Below are 19,668 nucleotides of genomic sequence, written 5' to 3'. Positions count from 1 at the left end.
CCATGTTTACTGTTGTCTTCATTGTAGTTTCACTGCTTAAGGGTAAGTAATAGTTTGATGTTCACTGTTGCATTAACATCAGTACCAGTCGACTGAGTTGACTGATTTTCTCTTCTCTTCTTTTACAGAGAGTGCTGATGCATATTCAATAGAATCTCTCTTACCAGAACAGCATGTTTCAGTTGGACAAAGTGCTGTTATCTCTTGCAAATACAGTGGCATTGGGCCCAGCTTTTATTGGTACCGCCAATATCCAGGATCCAGACCTGAGTACCTTATTTTTAATGCAGAGACTGGTGTTTCTTCCGAACCCTCTTTACGTCTCAAAGCACAGGCTAAAAAAGTGATCACAGAAGTGGAACTGGAGATCTCCTCTACTGAAGTCAAAGACTCTGCTGTATATTACTGCGCTCTGAGGCCCACAGTGACAGGAAACCCACCTGCTCTGTACAAAAACTTAATACATGAACAAATCTTGCATTACACAAACATTGTGACACACCAGCTTCAAATCAACCACAACAGATCAATGATGCAACTGTTCTTACTTTTCCAAATGTAAAGAAACAATGTTAGGTCTTTTGATTTTAAGAAAAGGAAAACCCATGAGTGAAGATAAAGTCTCAGGCAGAGGGTGGAGCGTGTTCACAAAGGTGAATGTTTGAAAGGCTGATTCATTTAGTCATCGCTTTACAATCACTCTTCATCAGAAACCATCATGTTTCTGTTTTGTTGGATACCACTGACATTACTCATGGGTAAATAATTTCATTTATGGCTTTATTCTTGTTTGCTAAAAAATATTTTTATCTGTTTGATTGAATATAAGTTGCTTACCTTTAGTGTTTATTTAATTAATAGTTTCATTAACAGTTGCATTTTGTCCAAACAGGAAATTCTTTTGCTGACACAATACAGCCATTGTCTTCTGAAAGGCATATTTTCAGAGGCGAAAATGTGACTCTGTCCTGTAACTACAGTGGTCTTGTATATGACCTGCAATGGTATCGAAATTCTGGGGGATCTAGACCAGAGTTCCTGATACTTGTTAATGAAAATTCAGAGGAATCTGAGCCTTCTCTTCGTCTGTCAGCAAAAGACTCAAAGAAACAAGTGAATCTTACAATCTCTTCTGCTGAAGTGTCAGACTCTGCTGTATATTACTGCGCTCTGAGGCCCACAGTGACAGGAAACACAAGAACACTGAACAAAAACCCTGATTTCAGTCAGATGATTGTGTACTTCACTGTAAAAACATTTTTGTGTGTGTGTGTTACTGATTTTATTCTATTGTTTAACACTTCAGTGAATAATCCAACCATATTGTTTCAGTTATACATAAAACTATAATATCATGTTTGATTTCAGTTAGAATAAAAATGCAGAATATATTCATCATATTCCAGTATATTATAGTTTGTCTTTTTATATTACTGTATATTATATTATTTTAGTTTGTCTCTTTGGTAAGAGAGCTTCAGTAACTTAGTAAGTAAACTCAGTAAATGTTGTACACTGGTTAATTTGATCACATTTGTCTATAAACTAATGCTCAAATAGAAACATTGAGAAGCACTTTTAGAGGGATGCATTGATTTGTGACAGTAAGAACCTTCTAACTTGGCAAAAGTCATCATCACAGGGTAAAAACACAAATACTGTCCAATGTGTTTGTTTTCACCCAGAAGAGGGCGTTCATCTCTTTTCTGTATCCCTCATAAACACAATGAGCTCAAGACTCGTCCTGGAAGGTGAAATCACGCCACAGGGTGGAGCTCCAGACTTAAATCACAGTGTTTCAGTTAAAAAAGGGTCACATTTGATCATTTCATTCCATCATGCTGCTCTGTGCACTTGTAATATTATCAGTACTTGCAGGTGAGACTTGATTATTTTATTTAATAACAAACATTTTTGAATTAGAACTGTTAGAATTACATTTATCTGATCACAATATTGAATTTATTATGTCTTTTTTTCAGGAGTCTCTCTTGGTGATCTAATAACGTCTCATGACTCTGAAAAACGAGCTCAAGATGGTAACAGTGTTGCTCTCTACTGTAACTACACTGGTGCTGTGTATAATCTACTGTGGTATCGTCAGTATCAAAGATCCAGACCAGAACTCCTTCTCTCCATGAGTGAATCTGGAGATCCAGTTAAAGCCGATCCATCAGCGCACTGGTTATCAGCTAAAGTTGACAAACACAGAAAGCTCATGGAACTGGAAATCAGCCCTGCTAAAGTATCAGACTCTGCACAGTATTACTGTGCTCTGCAGCCCACAGTGACTGGAAAACCTGTTTTCCCCTACACAAAGTCTTTTTGCAAATTAGTCATGCTTCTCATTCATTGATGTCTAACAAGCACATGTATTCTACACTTTGTATTATTTCTGTGACTGCATCAGCCATTAGTACAGCATCTCTTAATGAGTCCACAAGGATCAATAGAACACATATTTCCAAAGATAGGCGGAGCTTATGGTGGATTAGAGCAGAAGAGCACAAAGAGGCTCAACACACCTACTTATAGACCATTCAATATAATTTACAAACAACAATGATCATCATCTGCTTGGTTTTACCATTTGTCTTGAGTTATGGTAAGCCAAAGACTTTTGACACCTTTTATTAGTTGTATATTATTATTATATTAACGTAAAGCTTCATGATATTGATAACACTGAGTTGTCTATCTACATTGCAGGTGAAGCTAATAAGAGTCCTATCAGTCCAGATAAAGCATCTGTGTCTTTAAATGAAGGCAATAATGCTACTCTGTCCTGTAAAATTGATGAATCAGCTTACCGTCTCTATTGGTATCGACAGAAGACTGGATTGAAGTTAGAGATTTTGTTGCTGATTGATAAAACCACCAAATTTGTAATGCCCGCTAGTCCCCCTCTTCCACATATGTCCACCAGTCTCCATAATAACAACCGTGTGGATCTGATCATCTCTTCTGCTGCTGTATCAGACTCTGCTCTGTATTACTGTGCTCTGGAGCCCACAGTGACAGGAAACACATTAACACTGTACAAAATCCAAGTTTTGATGATTCATTTAAATGAATACATTTCTTGTTATAAGGCTTTTGCATGTACAGTATACAGTCCTCCTTGATTCTCTGTTTATACTGCATTTCATCAATCATAATTTAACTGCACATGACGAAAACCAACAGAACCAGTTTAAATGTCAGTATTGTAGACTGCCAGTTAACTAATAACTAATTGCCATGTTCTGTGGTGTGACTGGCTAAAGTCCATTTATTCTTATTTTATTCACACAATTTATTTATTTTATTTTTTACCTCTAAACAATTGCTTCATAGAATATTTGTTCAAAATGAATATGAAAAAATGCTTTGAAATTATGAAACTTGGGAATTGTGATGAATATGCAAAAAATTAAATAAGATATAAATAAAAAATGAGCAATTATATCTACACTGTTTAATGTTCTCAGCTAATGTTTAAGCTTTAAAACATTTGAATGCCTTTGCTTTAATATACTCTTCCAGAGACTTTTGAAATAAAAAGTCACATTGATTGGTTTCATTGGTCTTTTTTCAGAGGGCGGAGTTTAATATCAAGATGCTGGAACATTTTAATCTGAGGAAGGATGTCAGATTTCAGAGGCATTCAGTCTGAATGATACTCAAGTCTTTCAGATTCTTATGCTGATTTGTGCTGATTATTTGTGCTGATTTATACTGTTCTCTGTTTTTGTGGATGTGTAATGGTAGGATAAAGTTGTATTTTTCTCTCCGATCTAGACCAGTTAAGTTTTAATTATTTACTACTATTTTTACTGGTTAGTTACTGTCTAATTAAGATTTTACTCTCCATTGCCAGGTTACACAGAGGCAGAAACAATAAAGACTATACGGGTAATATACAGAATTTACAATGGTACTGACAGTATCACAGATCCAAACCAGAGTTCCTCCTTTACATCTTGTCACAAGGACATTTAAGTGAAGACAGACCACCCAGATTTACTGCTGCAGTTAATCAAGACAACAAACAAGTGGATGTGTGTGTGTGTGTGTGTGTGTGTGTGTGTGCTCTTGTTTTTGTGACATATCAGGACACAGATCTGTATAATGACATGGGTATGACACAGGTATTACAAGGAGAGGGTGACTTACAGTATGAGGACATAACCCATGTACCCATTTTTCAAAATGCTTATAAATCATACAGAATTAGTTTTTTTGAGAAAATAAAAATGTACAAAGTTTCCTGTGAGGGTTAGGGGTTAGGTGTAGGGTTGGTGTCGGACCATAGAATATACAGTTTGTATACGGTATAAAAACCATTACGGCTATGGGATGTCCCCACTTTTCACAAAAACAAACGTGTGTGTGTGTGTGTGCGTGTGTCTGTTTACCTGTGAGTATGCACTGCAGTGGTAAATGTCATGTTAGCAGCTTTGAATATAAAGGCACCATAAAAAGCAAACTAAACTAAATAATTTTAATCTGAGCGAGGATGTCAGAATTCAAAGGCATTCAGTCTGAATGATACTCAAGTCTTTCAGATTCTTCTTTAAAGTTCTGCTATCATGATTATTTTCACTGTCCTCTGTTCTTGGTGGATATGTATTGGTAAGATATGGTTGCATTTTTCTCTCCAATCTAGACCAGTCGATGTGTAACTGTAACTAACATACATGGCGCGATATGATTTACATGAGATAGAGGAGACTTTTGTCAAAAGTTCAACTTATTGCATTTAATATAACTTTAAAATGTGATAAATTCTAAAATAATTACAATCTATTTTAGCAGCGAAAATAACATTTAATTTGCACTTATGTGTGTTATTTTAAAGTACAGTACAGACCAAAAGTTTGGACACACCTTCCCATTCAAAGAGTTTTCTTTATTTCCATGACTATGAAAATTGTAGAGTCACACTGAAGTCATCAAGGGCTATTTGACCAAGAAGGAGAGTGATGGGGTGCTGCGCCAGATGACCTGGCCTCCACAGTCACCGGACCTGAACCCAATTGAGATGGTTTAGGGGTGAGATGGACCGCAGACTGAAGGCAAAAGGGCCAACAAGTGCTAAGCATCTCTCAGGGAACTCCTTCAAGACTGTTGGAAGACCATTTCAGGTGACTACCTCTTGAAGCTCATCAAGAGAATGCCAAGAGTGTGCAAAGCAGTAATCAAAGCAAAAGGTGGCTTTTTTGAAGAACCTAGAATATGACATATTTTCAGTTATTTCACACTTTTTTTATGTATATAATGCCATATATAATTCCACATGTGTTAATTCATAGTTTTGATGCCTTTAGTGTGAATCTACAATTTTCATAGTCATGAAAATAAAGAAAACTCTTTGAATGAGAGGGTGTCTAAACTTTTGGTCTGTACTGTATATTATTTCTGCAATAAGTAAACTTTATAGAAGTATACTTAAGTGCATTTATTTTTCACAAGGGATTGCATCTATTATAATAAATATATTCTTATAAATAAGAAATGAATCCCCTTAAATATTTGTCATGTAGACACGAACACAGTCATTATCAGAAAAAAAAAAGAAGACATGAGGGAGGTGCTTTCACAACAGTGACAGTGCAAGAGTCACTTTACTCTGCCTTCGCCTCTTCTCTGCAGAACATCCACCATGTTTCTCCTTTGCTGGATATCAGTTTTTTCATCGATAGGTAAGATGTTCTGATTTTTAGAGACTTCATAAATGATTAAATAATGGAGTAAAAAAATGTGGCTGAAGAGAGAGCAGTTGTTATGCTTTTATGATGTTAAAATGTTTTGTTTAATTATAATAATCGAATAATCTGTTTTTTATATATATGTATACAGGAAATTCCTTTGCAAATACAATACAACCATTATCCTCTGAAAAGCATGTTGTCAGAGGTGAAAAAGTGATTCTTTCCTGCGACTACAGTGGTGATGTTAACAGTCTGCAGTGGTATCGTCAATATCCTGGATCTCGACCAGAGTATCTCATTCTCGTCACAGAATATTCAGAAACTGATCTTTCACTTCGTCTGTCAGCAAAAGCTTCAAAAGACCTAAAACAAGTGAATCTGACAATCTCCTCTGCTGAAGAAACAGATTCTGCTCTGTATTACTGCGCCCTGAGGCCCACAGTGACAGGAAACACAAGAACACTGTACAAAAACCATTTATATACATATAATAATTCTGAATTTACATGTATTTGAAAGCCTCAACAATGAAAACTTGATGATACACTAAATAAAATACTAAATAAAATTTCACAAGTGTAAACATTTGTCTAATGTCTTTCAACCAATCAATCAGCTGCAACAAAGTAAACTAAGCACACTATTATCTTCACATTAAAGAAAGAGTGACATACAAATATGCCTCAACATGTCTTCCTTTGTGAAAAAGAAGTGTGCTATGACAATGGGTCTTAACATTCTTAAGTGCACTTTATAAAAATGCACTTTATGATAATGACTAATTAAGTATTACTTAAACATACATTTCACATAATTATGATTTTATTTTATTTAAAATAAGTACACTTATTTTTATATATTTATCAATATACTAAAGCACATGTAAAATAATTGATTTTAATTTAAACTTTTGTGTGTTCTACAAAATTACATTTCTTAATGTATTTTAAATGTATTACTATTTAGTCTATAATATAAAGTGTACTATGTGCATTAATGCAATTAATAAAAATATATAACTTCAAAAAAATAAAAAATAAAAAATAAAAAAAATATGTAACTTCAATACATCACCAGCTCCTGCTCTATGAATTCTATAAATACAATTTTCTACATAATATTTCATCGATTCATTCATTTCCAGGTCTAAATTACATAATAATTCCTAGATTTTCTGACTTTTGATTTTCTGACCTCAATGTATCCTGAAGCTAAACATTTATAGCAGTCTTTGAGTTTGACTCACAGGAGGATGCTCTTCTGATTTGAGAAGCTCCTTTAATGCAGAACAGAATTAAACACTAATCCAGTGTTTATTCTGTCTCTTTCTATATTACTCTAATAAATAACAATAAAGATTCCTGATAAGCAACATTTTTCAGTACAGAAAAGTAATTTATGTACGAATATGAGCTATAACATACAGTACAGTAACACAAAGATATCTGTTGTTGCCACAGGGTGGAGCTCTGAAGCCTGATGTTAAACAGCAGATCAAGCTAAATGTGACTGAATCAAGGTTGAGTTTGACACTTCAAGCTTTCAGACTACTGAGCAGTGACCATGTTTACTGTTGTCTTCATTGTAGTTTCACTGCTTAAGGGTAAGTAATAGTTTGATGTTCACTGTTGCATTAACATCAGTACCAGTCGACTGAGTTGACTGATTTTCTCTTCTCTTCTTTTACAGAGAGTGCTGATGCATATTCAATAGAATCTCTCTTACCAGAACAGCATGTTTCAGTTGGACAAAGTGCTGTTATCTCTTGCAAATACAGTGGCATTGGGCCCAGCTTTTATTGGTACCGCCAATATCCAGGATCCAGACCTGAGTACCTTATTTTTAATGCAGAGACTGGTGTTTCTTCCGAACCCTCTTTACGTCTCAAAGCACAGGCTAAAAAAGTGATCACAGAAGTGGAACTGGAGATCTCCTCTACTGAAGTCAAAGACTCTGCTGTATATTACTGCGCTCTGAGGCCCACAGTGACAGGAAACCCACCTGCTCTGTACAAAAACTTAATACATGAACAAATCTTGCATTACACAAACATTGTGACACACCAGCTTCAAATCAACCACAACAGATCAATGATGCAACTGTTCTTACTTTTCCAAATGTAAAGAAACAATGTTAGGTCTTTTGATTTTAAGAAAAGGAAAACCCATGAGTGAAGATAAAGTCTCAGGCAGAGGGTGGAGCGTGTTCACAAAGGTGAATGTTTGAAAGGCTGATTCATTTAGTCATCGCTTTACAATCACTCTTCATCAGAAACCATCATGTTTCTGTTTTGTTGGATACCACTGACATTACTCATGGGTAAATAATTTCATTTATGGCTTTATTCTTGTTTGCTAAAAAATATTTTTATCTGTTTGATTGAATATAAGTTGCTTACCTTTAGTGTTTATTTAATTAATAGTTTCATTAACAGTTGCATTTTGTCCAAACAGGAAATTCTTTTGCTGACACAATACAGCCATTGTCTTCTGAAAGGCATATTTTCAGAGGCGAAAATGTGACTCTGTCCTGTAACTACAGTGGTCTTGTATATGACCTGCAATGGTATCGAAATTCTGGGGGATCTAGACCAGAGTTCCTGATACTTGTTAATGAAAATTCAGAGGAATCTGAGCCTTCTCTTCGTCTGTCAGCAAAAGACTCAAAGAAACAAGTGAATCTTACAATCTCTTCTGCTGAAGTGTCAGACTCTGCTGTATATTACTGCGCTCTGAGGCCCACAGTGACAGGAAACACAAGAACACTGAACAAAAACCCTGATTTCAGTCAGATGATTGTGTACTTCACTGTAAAAACATTTTTGTGTGTGTGTGTTACTGATTTTATTCTATTGTTTAACACTTCAGTGAATAATCCAACCATATTGTTTCAGTTATACATAAAACTATAATATCATGTTTGATTTCAGTTAGAATAAAAATGCAGAATATATTCATCATATTCCAGTATATTATAGTTTGTCTTTTTATATTACTGTATATTATATTATTTTAGTTTGTCTCTTTGGTAAGAGAGCTTCAGTAACTTAGTAAGTAAACTCAGTAAATGTTGTACACTGGTTAATTTGATCACATTTGTCTATAAACTAATGCTCAAATAGAAACATTGAGAAGCACTTTTAGAGGGATGCATTGATTTGTGACAGTAAGAACCTTCTAACTTGGCAAAAGTCATCATCACAGGGTAAAAACACAAATACTGTCCAATGTGTTTGTTTTCACCCAGAAGAGGGCGTTCATCTCTTTTCTGTATCCCTCATAAACACAATGAGCTCAAGACTCGTCCTGGAAGGTGAAATCACGCCACAGGGTGGAGCTCCAGACTTAAATCACAGTGTTTCAGTTAAAAAAGGGTCACATTTGATCATTTCATTCCATCATGCTGCTCTGTGCACTTGTAATATTATCAGTACTTGCAGGTGAGACTTGATTATTTTATTTAATAACAAACATTTTTGAATTAGAACTGTTAGAATTACATTTATCTGATCACAATATTGAATTTATTATGTCTTTTTTTCAGGAGTCTCTCTTGGTGATCTAATAACGTCTCATGACTCTGAAAAACGAGCTCAAGATGGTAACAGTGTTGCTCTCTACTGTAACTACACTGGTGCTGTGTATAATCTACTGTGGTATCGTCAGTATCAAAGATCCAGACCAGAACTCCTTCTCTCCATGAGTGAATCTGGAGATCCAGTTAAAGCCGATCCATCAGCGCACTGGTTATCAGCTAAAGTTGACAAACACAGAAAGCTCATGGAACTGGAAATCAGCCCTGCTAAAGTATCAGACTCTGCACAGTATTACTGTGCTCTGCAGCCCACAGTGACTGGAAAACCTGTTTTCCCCTACACAAAGTCTTTTTGCAAATTAGTCATGCTTCTCATTCATTGATGTCTAACAAGCACATGTATTCTACACTTTGTATTATTTCTGTGACTGCATCAGCCATTAGTACAGCATCTCTTAATGAGTCCACAAGGATCAATAGAACACATATTTCCAAAGATAGGCGGAGCTTATGGTGGATTAGAGCAGAAGAGCACAAAGAGGCTCAACACACCTACTTATAGACCATTCAATATAATTTACAAACAACAATGATCATCATCTGCTTGGTTTTACCATTTGTCTTGAGTTATGGTAAGCCAAAGACTTTTGACACCTTTTATTAGTTGTATATTATTATTATATTAACGTAAAGCTTCATGATATTGATAACACTGAGTTGTCTATCTACATTGCAGGTGAAGCTAATAAGAGTCCTATCAGTCCAGATAAAGCATCTGTGTCTTTAAATGAAGGCAATAATGCTACTCTGTCCTGTAAAATTGATGAATCAGCTTACCGTCTCTATTGGTATCGACAGAAGACTGGATTGAAGTTAGAGATTTTGTTGCTGATTGATAAAACCACCAAATTTGTAATGCCCGCTAGTCCCCCTCTTCCACATATGTCCACCAGTCTCCATAATAACAACCGTGTGGATCTGATCATCTCTTCTGCTGCTGTATCAGACTCTGCTCTGTATTACTGTGCTCTGGAGCCCACAGTGACAGGAAACACATTAACACTGTACAAAATCCAAGTTTTGATGATTCATTTAAATGAATACATTTCTTGTTATAAGGCTTTTGCATGTACAGTATACAGTCCTCCTTGATTCTCTGTTTATACTGCATTTCATCAATCATAATTTAACTGCACATGACGAAAACCAACAGAACCAGTTTAAATGTCAGTATTGTAGACTGCCAGTTAACTAATAACTAATTGCCATGTTCTGTGGTGTGACTGGCTAAAGTCCATTTATTCTTATTTTATTCACACAATTTATTTATTTTATTTTTTACCTCTAAACAATTGCTTCATAGAATATTTGTTCAAAATGAATATGAAAAAATGCTTTGAAATTATGAAACTTGGGAATTGTGATGAATATGCAAAAAATTAAATAAGATATAAATAAAAAATGAGCAATTATATCTACACTGTTTAATGTTCTCAGCTAATGTTTAAGCTTTAAAACATTTGAATGCCTTTGCTTTAATATACTCTTCCAGAGACTTTTGAAATAAAAAGTCACATTGATTGGTTTCATTGGTCTTTTTTCAGAGGGCGGAGTTTAATATCAAGATGCTGGAACATTTTAATCTGAGGAAGGATGTCAGATTTCAGAGGCATTCAGTCTGAATGATACTCAAGTCTTTCAGATTCTTATGCTGATTTGTGCTGATTATTTGTGCTGATTTATACTGTTCTCTGTTTTTGTGGATGTGTAATGGTAGGATAAAGTTGTATTTTTCTCTCCGATCTAGACCAGTTAAGTTTTAATTATTTACTACTATTTTTACTGGTTAGTTACTGTCTAATTAAGATTTTACTCTCCATTGCCAGGTTACACAGAGGCAGAAACAATAAAGACTATACGGGTAATATACAGAATTTACAATGGTACTGACAGTATCACAGATCCAAACCAGAGTTCCTCCTTTACATCTTGTCACAAGGACATTTAAGTGAAGACAGACCACCCAGATTTACTGCTGCAGTTAATCAAGACAACAAACAAGTGGATGTGTGTGTGTGTGTGTGTGTGTGTGTGTGTGCTCTTGTTTTTGTGACATATCAGGACACAGATCTGTATAATGACATGGGTATGACACAGGTATTACAAGGAGAGGGTGACTTACAGTATGAGGACATAACCCATGTACCCATTTTTCAAAATGCTTATAAATCATACAGAATTAGTTTTTTTGAGAAAATAAAAATGTACAAAGTTTCCTGTGAGGGTTAGGGGTTAGGTGTAGGGTTGGTGTCGGACCATAGAATATACAGTTTGTATACGGTATAAAAACCATTACGGCTATGGGATGTCCCCACTTTTCACAAAAACAAACGTGTGTGTGTGTGTGTGCGTGTGTCTGTTTACCTGTGAGTATGCACTGCAGTGGTAAATGTCATGTTAGCAGCTTTGAATATAAAGGCACCATAAAAAGCAAACTAAACTAAATAATTTTAATCTGAGCGAGGATGTCAGAATTCAAAGGCATTCAGTCTGAATGATACTCAAGTCTTTCAGATTCTTCTTTAAAGTTCTGCTATCATGATTATTTTCACTGTCCTCTGTTCTTGGTGGATATGTATTGGTAAGATATGGTTGCATTTTTCTCTCCAATCTAGACCAGTCGATGTGTAACTGTAACTAACATACATGGCGCGATATGATTTACATGAGATAGAGGAGACTTTTGTCAAAAGTTCAACTTATTGCATTTAATATAACTTTAAAATGTGATAAATTCTAAAATAATTACAATCTATTTTAGCAGCGAAAATAACATTTAATTTGCACTTATGTGTGTTATTTTAAAGTACAGTACAGACCAAAAGTTTGGACACACCTTCCCATTCAAAGAGTTTTCTTTATTTCCATGACTATGAAAATTGTAGAGTCACACTGAAGTCATCAAGGGCTATTTGACCAAGAAGGAGAGTGATGGGGTGCTGCGCCAGATGACCTGGCCTCCACAGTCACCGGACCTGAACCCAATTGAGATGGTTTAGGGGTGAGATGGACCGCAGACTGAAGGCAAAAGGGCCAACAAGTGCTAAGCATCTCTCAGGGAACTCCTTCAAGACTGTTGGAAGACCATTTCAGGTGACTACCTCTTGAAGCTCATCAAGAGAATGCCAAGAGTGTGCAAAGCAGTAATCAAAGCAAAAGGTGGCTTTTTTGAAGAACCTAGAATATGACATATTTTCAGTTATTTCACACTTTTTTTATGTATATAATGCCATATATAATTCCACATGTGTTAATTCATAGTTTTGATGCCTTTAGTGTGAATCTACAATTTTCATAGTCATGAAAATAAAGAAAACTCTTTGAATGAGAGGGTGTCTAAACTTTTGGTCTGTACTGTATATTATTTCTGCAATAAGTAAACTTTATAGAAGTATACTTAAGTGCATTTATTTTTCACAAGGGATTGCATCTATTATAATAAATATATTCTTATAAATAAGAAATGAATCCCCTTAAATATTTGTCATGTAGACACGAACACAGTCATTATCAGAAAAAAAAAAGAAGACATGAGGGAGGTGCTTTCACAACAGTGACAGTGCAAGAGTCACTTTACTCTGCCTTCGCCTCTTCTCTGCAGAACATCCACCATGTTTCTCCTTTGCTGGATATCAGTTTTTTCATCGATAGGTAAGATGTTCTGATTTTTAGAGACTTCATAAATGATTAAATAATGGAGTAAAAAAATGTGGCTGAAGAGAGAGCAGTTGTTATGCTTTTATGATGTTAAAATGTTTTGTTTAATTATAATAATCGAATAATCTGTTTTTTATATATATGTATACAGGAAATTCCTTTGCAAATACAATACAACCATTATCCTCTGAAAAGCATGTTGTCAGAGGTGAAAAAGTGATTCTTTCCTGCGACTACAGTGGTGATGTTAACAGTCTGCAGTGGTATCGTCAATATCCTGGATCTCGACCAGAGTATCTCATTCTCGTCACAGAATATTCAGAAACTGATCTTTCACTTCGTCTGTCAGCAAAAGCTTCAAAAGACCTAAAACAAGTGAATCTGACAATCTCCTCTGCTGAAGAAACAGATTCTGCTCTGTATTACTGCGCCCTGAGGCCCACAGTGACAGGAAACACAAGAACACTGTACAAAAACCATTTATATACATATAATAATTCTGAATTTACATGTATTTGAAAGCCTCAACAATGAAAACTTGATGATACACTAAATAAAATACTAAATAAAATTTCACAAGTGTAAACATTTGTCTAATGTCTTTCAACCAATCAATCAGCTGCAACAAAGTAAACTAAGCACACTATTATCTTCACATTAAAGAAAGAGTGACATACAAATATGCCTCAACATGTCTTCCTTTGTGAAAAAGAAGTGTGCTATGACAATGGGTCTTAACATTCTTAAGTGCACTTTATAAAAATGCACTTTATGATAATGACTAATTAAGTATTACTTAAACATACATTTCACATAATTATGATTTTATTTTATTTAAAATAAGTACACTTATTTTTATATATTTATCAATATACTAAAGCACATGTAAAATAATTGATTTTAATTTAAACTTTTGTGTGTTCTACAAAATTACATTTCTTAATGTATTTTAAATGTATTACTATTTAGTCTATAATATAAAGTGTACTATGTGCATTAATGCAATTAATAAAAATATATAACTTCAAAAAAATAAAAAATAAAAAATAAAAAAAATATGTAACTTCAATACATCACCAGCTCCTGCTCTATGAATTCTATAAATACAATTTTCTACATAATATTTCATCGATTCATTCATTTCCAGGTCTAAATTACATAATAATTCCTAGATTTTCTGACTTTTGATTTTCTGACCTCAATGTATCCTGAAGCTAAACATTTATAGCAGTCTTTGAGTTTGACTCACAGGAGGATGCTCTTCTGATTTGAGAAGCTCCTTTAATGCAGAACAGAATTAAACACTAATCCAGTGTTTATTCTGTCTCTTTCTATATTACTCTAATAAATAACAATAAAGATTCCTGATAAGCAACATTTTTCAGTACAGAAAAGTAATTTATGTACGAATATGAGCTATAACATACAGTACAGTAACACAAAGATATCTGTTGTTGCCACAGGGTGGAGCTCTGAAGCCTGATGTTAAACAGCAGATCAAGCTAAATGTGACTGAATCAAGGTTGAGTTTGACACTTCAAGCTTTCAGACTACTGAGCAGTGACCATGTTTACTGTTGTCTTCATTGTAGTTTCACTGCTTAAGGGTAAGTAATAGTTTGATGTTCACTGTTGCATTAACATCAGTACCAGTCGACTGAGTTGACTTATTTTCTCTTCTCTTCTTTTACAGAGAGTGCTGATGCAGATACAATAGAATCCTTATTTTTAATGCAGAGACTGGCGTTTCTTCCGAACCCTCTTTACGTCTCAAAGCACAGGCTAAAAAAGTGATCACAGAAGTGGAACTGGAGATCTCCTCTACTGAAGTCAAAGACTCTGCTGTATATTACTGCGCTCTGACGCCCACAGTGACAGGAAACCCACCTGCTCTGTACAAAAACTTAATACATGAACACATCTTGCATTACACAAACATTGTGACACACCAGCTTCAAATCAACCACAACAGATCAATGATGCAACTGTTCTTACTTTTCCAAATGTAAAGAAATAATGTTTGGTCTTTTGATTTTAAGAAAAGGAAAACCCATGAGTGAAGATAAAGTCTCAGGCAGAGGGTGGAGCGTATTCACAAAGGTGAATGTTTGAAAGGCTGATTCATTTAGTCATCACTTTACAATCACTCTTCATCAGAAACCATCATGTTTCTGTTTTGTTGGATACCACTGACATTACTCATGGGTAAATAATTTCATTTATGGTTTTATTCTTGTTTACAAAAAAATATTTTCATCTGTTTGATTGTATATAAGTTGCTTAGTGTTCATTTAATTAATAGTTTCATTAACAGTTGCATTTTGTCCAAACAGGAAATTCTTTTGCTGACACAATACAGCCATTGTCTTCTGAAAGGCATATTTTCAGAGGCGAAAATGTGACTCTGTCCTGTAACTACAGCGTTCGGGCATACAATCTTCAATGGTATCGGCAATATATGGGATCTAGACCAGAGATCCTGATACTTGTTAATGAAAATTCAGAGGAATCTGAGCCTTCTCTTCGTCTGTCAGCAAAAGACTCAAAGAAACAAGTGAATCTTACAATCTCTTCTGCTGAAGTGTCAGACTCTGCTGTATATTACTGCGCTCTGAGGCCCACAGTGACAGGAAACACAAGAACACTGAACAAAAAACCTGATTTCAGTCAGATGATTGTGTACTTCACTGTAAAAACATTTTTGTGTGTGTGTGTGTGTTACTGATTTTATTCTATTGTTTAACACTTCAGTGAATAATCCAAGCGTATTGTTTCAGTTATACAAAAAACTATAATATCATGTTTGATTTCAGTTAGAATAAAAATGCAGAATATATTCATCATATTCCAGTATATTATAGTTTGTCTTTTTATATTACTGTATATTATATTATTTTAGTTTGTCTCTTTGGCAAGAAAGCTTCAGTAACTTAGTAAGTAAACTCAGTAAATGTTGTACACTGGTTAATTTGATCACATTTGTCTATAAACTAATGCTCAAATAGAAACATTGAGAAGCACTTTTAGAGGGATGCATTGATTTGTGACAGTAAGAACCTTCTAACTTGGCAAAAGTCATCATCACAGGGTAAAAACACAAATACTGTCCAAGTCCTCTGTGAGTGATGAAGGTCTAAATGTGTTTGTTTTCACCCAGAAGAGGGCGTTCATCTCTTTTCTGTATCCCTCATAAACACAATGAGCTCAAGACTCGTCCTGGAAGGTCAAATCTCGCCACAGGGTGGAGCTCCAGACTTAAATCACAGTGTTTCAGTTAAAAAAGGGTCACATTTGAGTCATTTCATTCCATCATGCTGCTCTGTGCACTTGTAATATTATCAGTACTTGCAGGTGAGACTTGATTATTTTATTTAATAACAAACATTTTTGAATTAGAACTGTTGTAATTACATTTATCTGATCGCAATCTTGAATTTATTGTCTTTTTTCAGGAGTGTCTCTTGGTGATCTAATAACGTCTCATGATTCTGAAAAACGAGCTCAAGATGGTAACAGTGTTGCTCTCTACTGTAACTACACTGGTGTTGTGTATAATCTACTGTGGTATCGTCAGTATCAAAGATCCAGACCAGAACTCCTTCTCTCCATGAGTGAATCTGGAGATCCAGTTAAAGCCGATCCATCAGCGCACTGGTTATCAGCTAAAGTTGACAAACACAGAAAGCTCATGGAACTGGAAATCAGCCCTGCTAAAGTATCAGACTCTGCACAGTATTACTGTGCTCTGCAGCCCACAGTGACAGGAAAACCTTTTCTTCTGCACAAAATCTTTCTGTATATGTATTTGTATATTCACTGATTCTTAACAAGCACATGTTTCCTACAGTATGAATTATTTCTGACTGCATAATTTATCAGTAACACAAGCATCTCTTTAGGATCAATAACTCAAATCAATTGTGATGCTTCCTGGAATATTTGTATAATATAAATATAAGTATAACATAAAAGATCAATAAATTGGTAAAAAAAAAAGAGATGATGACAAAAATGAAATAAGAAAAAAGGCACAAAAAATGTAAGAAATGTGAACGTTTTCAGAAAATGTTCAATAAAGCTTTACAATATTCGTATGCTTTTCTTTAATAGACCTTGGCAGAATCACAGGTCATATGAAACGGTTTAAGTATAATGACTTTATAAAATATGAGCAAAAACATTTTTTTTTAAATGGGCGGAGCTTAATATCATAATGAAGGAGCATTTTAATCTGAGGGAGGATGTCAGAATTCAAAGGCATCCAGTCTGAATGATACCCAAGTCTTTCAGATTCTTCTTCAGATTTCTGCTGTCATGATTATTTTCACTCTCAGTTTTTGGTGGATGTGTAATGGTAAGATATAATTGTATTTTTCTTTCCAATCTAAACCAGTTATTTTCTACTCATTTACCATTACTTTTTATCATTCAGTTACTGTTGCTTTTATATAATTAGGCTTTTGCTCTTCATTGCCAGGGCACACAGAGGCAAACACAATAAAACCCTTGTCACCGAATGAAAATAGACATGTTGGTGACAGTGTTACATTGTCCTGCAGTTACAAAGAGTATATCGGTACTGTAAATAGTTTATTCTGGTACAGACAGTATCCCAAATCAAAACCGGAGTTCCTCCTTTACATCTTGTCACAAGGACATATGAGTGAAGACAGACCACCCAGATTTACTGCTGCAGTTAATCAAGACAACAAACAAGTGGATCTGAAGATCTCCTCTACTGTAGAAACAGATTCTGCCATTTACTACTGTGCCCTGAGGCCCACAGTGACAGGAAATCAAACTGAATCATACAAAAACCTCCCATGACAAAATTAAAGAAAGATGATTCCTCAAACAACTCTTTAATGCAGTCTCGAAGAACAACACATAATCACCACAACAGTCTGTAACTTTGCTGAAACAAATGATAACATACAGAACATTTAATATAGTCAGAAGTTCCCATTTCCCAAATGACTGAAATAGCAGGTATGTTTTGCCAGGAGGTGGCGCTATCTGCACATTTAGTTTTTCTGTCAATTCAGTGTGTATCTCCTTGTGTGAGTTTTGTCTTACATGCAGATTAACTGTCTGAGTTGTTGTGATTATTGCATGTCAGGTGTTGCCCTTGTATTGATGATAATAGGTCTGCTCAAAAGTCAGAGATTGGTTTTCATTTCAGTTTACTTTTGTTGATGTCATTTGTTGTTCCCAAGGTTACTATAAAACAGAGAGCTTGCATCGGTGCTGCGATGTTCTTGCTCGAAAGATGTATTTATTTTTATTTTTTACAGTAGATTAATTTGTTATTGATAATAATATCCCAACTATTGTTTAACTATATATATATATATAACAATAATATATATATATATTGTCGTTGAGTATTTTATGAATATTTTAGAATATGCTCATTTTTTATTTAGACTAATCCTGAACTGTCTGAAATAGCTGAAATACTTGGGTAAAGAACATTTTACCAATTGCTCACTTAACCATAATTCACTGCTAGAGGGTGGAGCTATTGGATTCATGACTTACATTAGTAAGCTCCTGCTACATTGAGTTAGTTTTAGAAGGAAAAGTGCTGCATTGACTCTCACAGTCATTTTATTAGTAAGATGTTACTCCTGTCTTTAATTGTTATTTTTCTGCTCAAAGGTCAGTTATTCTTTTTTTTTTTTTTTACATTTGATCCATTTATTCAGTGTGAACAACATGTACAGTATATCTTACCCAAAAGAATAATTTAACATCTTTGTTTTTTCTTCTACACAGAGAATACTGATGCAAATACAATAAACCCACTGGTCCCAGAGAAGCACGTCACAGCAGGAGACAACGTTACCCTCACCTGTGATTACAGTGGACGTGTTAACACCTTGCAGTGGTATCGGCAATATCCAGGATCTCAAATAGAGTTCCTTATCTTTGTTACTGAGCTCAAAGGCCGGTCAGAACCTACACTTCGACTGTCATCTGTGGCTGATGAACGAAATAAACGCATGAATCTCAGCATTTTTCAGACGGAGATGGAAGATTCTGCTCTGTACTACTGTGCCCTGGTGCCCACAGTGACGGGAAACACTTCAACACTGTACAAAAACCTGACATGGTTTGCAGCAGACATAGATCCAACATCAGATTAAAAAAAAAAAAAAAATTCTAAACATTTCAACGAATCAAAGTGTGTTAACTCCGCTTGAATCAATAAATAAGTAAAATGAAGCATGAAGGTGATGTTTCAAAATATATTTATATAAATGTGTGTGTGTGTGTGTGTGTGTGTGTGTGTGTGTGTGTGTGTGCGTGTGTGTGTGACTGTTTACCTGTGAGTATGCACTGCAGTGACTGGTAAATGTCATGTTAGCAGCTTTGAATATAAAGGCACGATAAAAAGCAAACTAAACTAAATAACTTTCCCATAGGTTGGAGCTTAATATCAAGACGTAGAAGAATTTTAATCTGAGGGAGGATGTCAGATTTCAAAGACATTCAGTCTGAATGATACTCAAGTCTTCCAGATTATTCTTTAAAGTTCTGCTATCGTGATTATTTTCACTGTCCTCAGATTTTGGTGGATATGTATTGGTAAGATAAAGTTGCATTTTTCTCTCCAATCTAAATACTTTTTAACTATTAAATACCACTTTTTACAAGTTACATATACTGTCTAATACTATCTAACTGTCTACTCACTGGCTTTTACTCTCCATTACTGGGGT

General features: G+C 34.9%; 1 gene segment (V, D, J or C); it reads left to right on the top strand.

Moving 5' to 3' along the window:
- The first annotated feature begins 18,527 nt into the window (after positions 1–18,527).
- On the top strand, positions 18,528–19,092 carry LOC127951451 (T cell receptor alpha variable 17-like). The segment is given in 2 exon segments: positions 18,528–18,604; positions 18,722–19,092. Coding segments are annotated over 2 exon segments (411 nt in total).
- Positions 19,093–19,668: the final 576 nt, after the last annotated feature.

The sequence above is a fragment of the Carassius gibelio genome, chromosome B2, assembly GCF_023724105.1.
Source record: "Carassius gibelio isolate Cgi1373 ecotype wild population from Czech Republic chromosome B2, carGib1.2-hapl.c, whole genome shotgun sequence".
NCBI classification, from domain to species: domain Eukaryota; kingdom Metazoa; phylum Chordata; class Actinopteri; order Cypriniformes; family Cyprinidae; genus Carassius; species Carassius gibelio.
The sequence above is the reverse complement of the archived record's forward strand: the minus strand, read 5'-3'. Positions and strand labels throughout refer to the sequence as shown.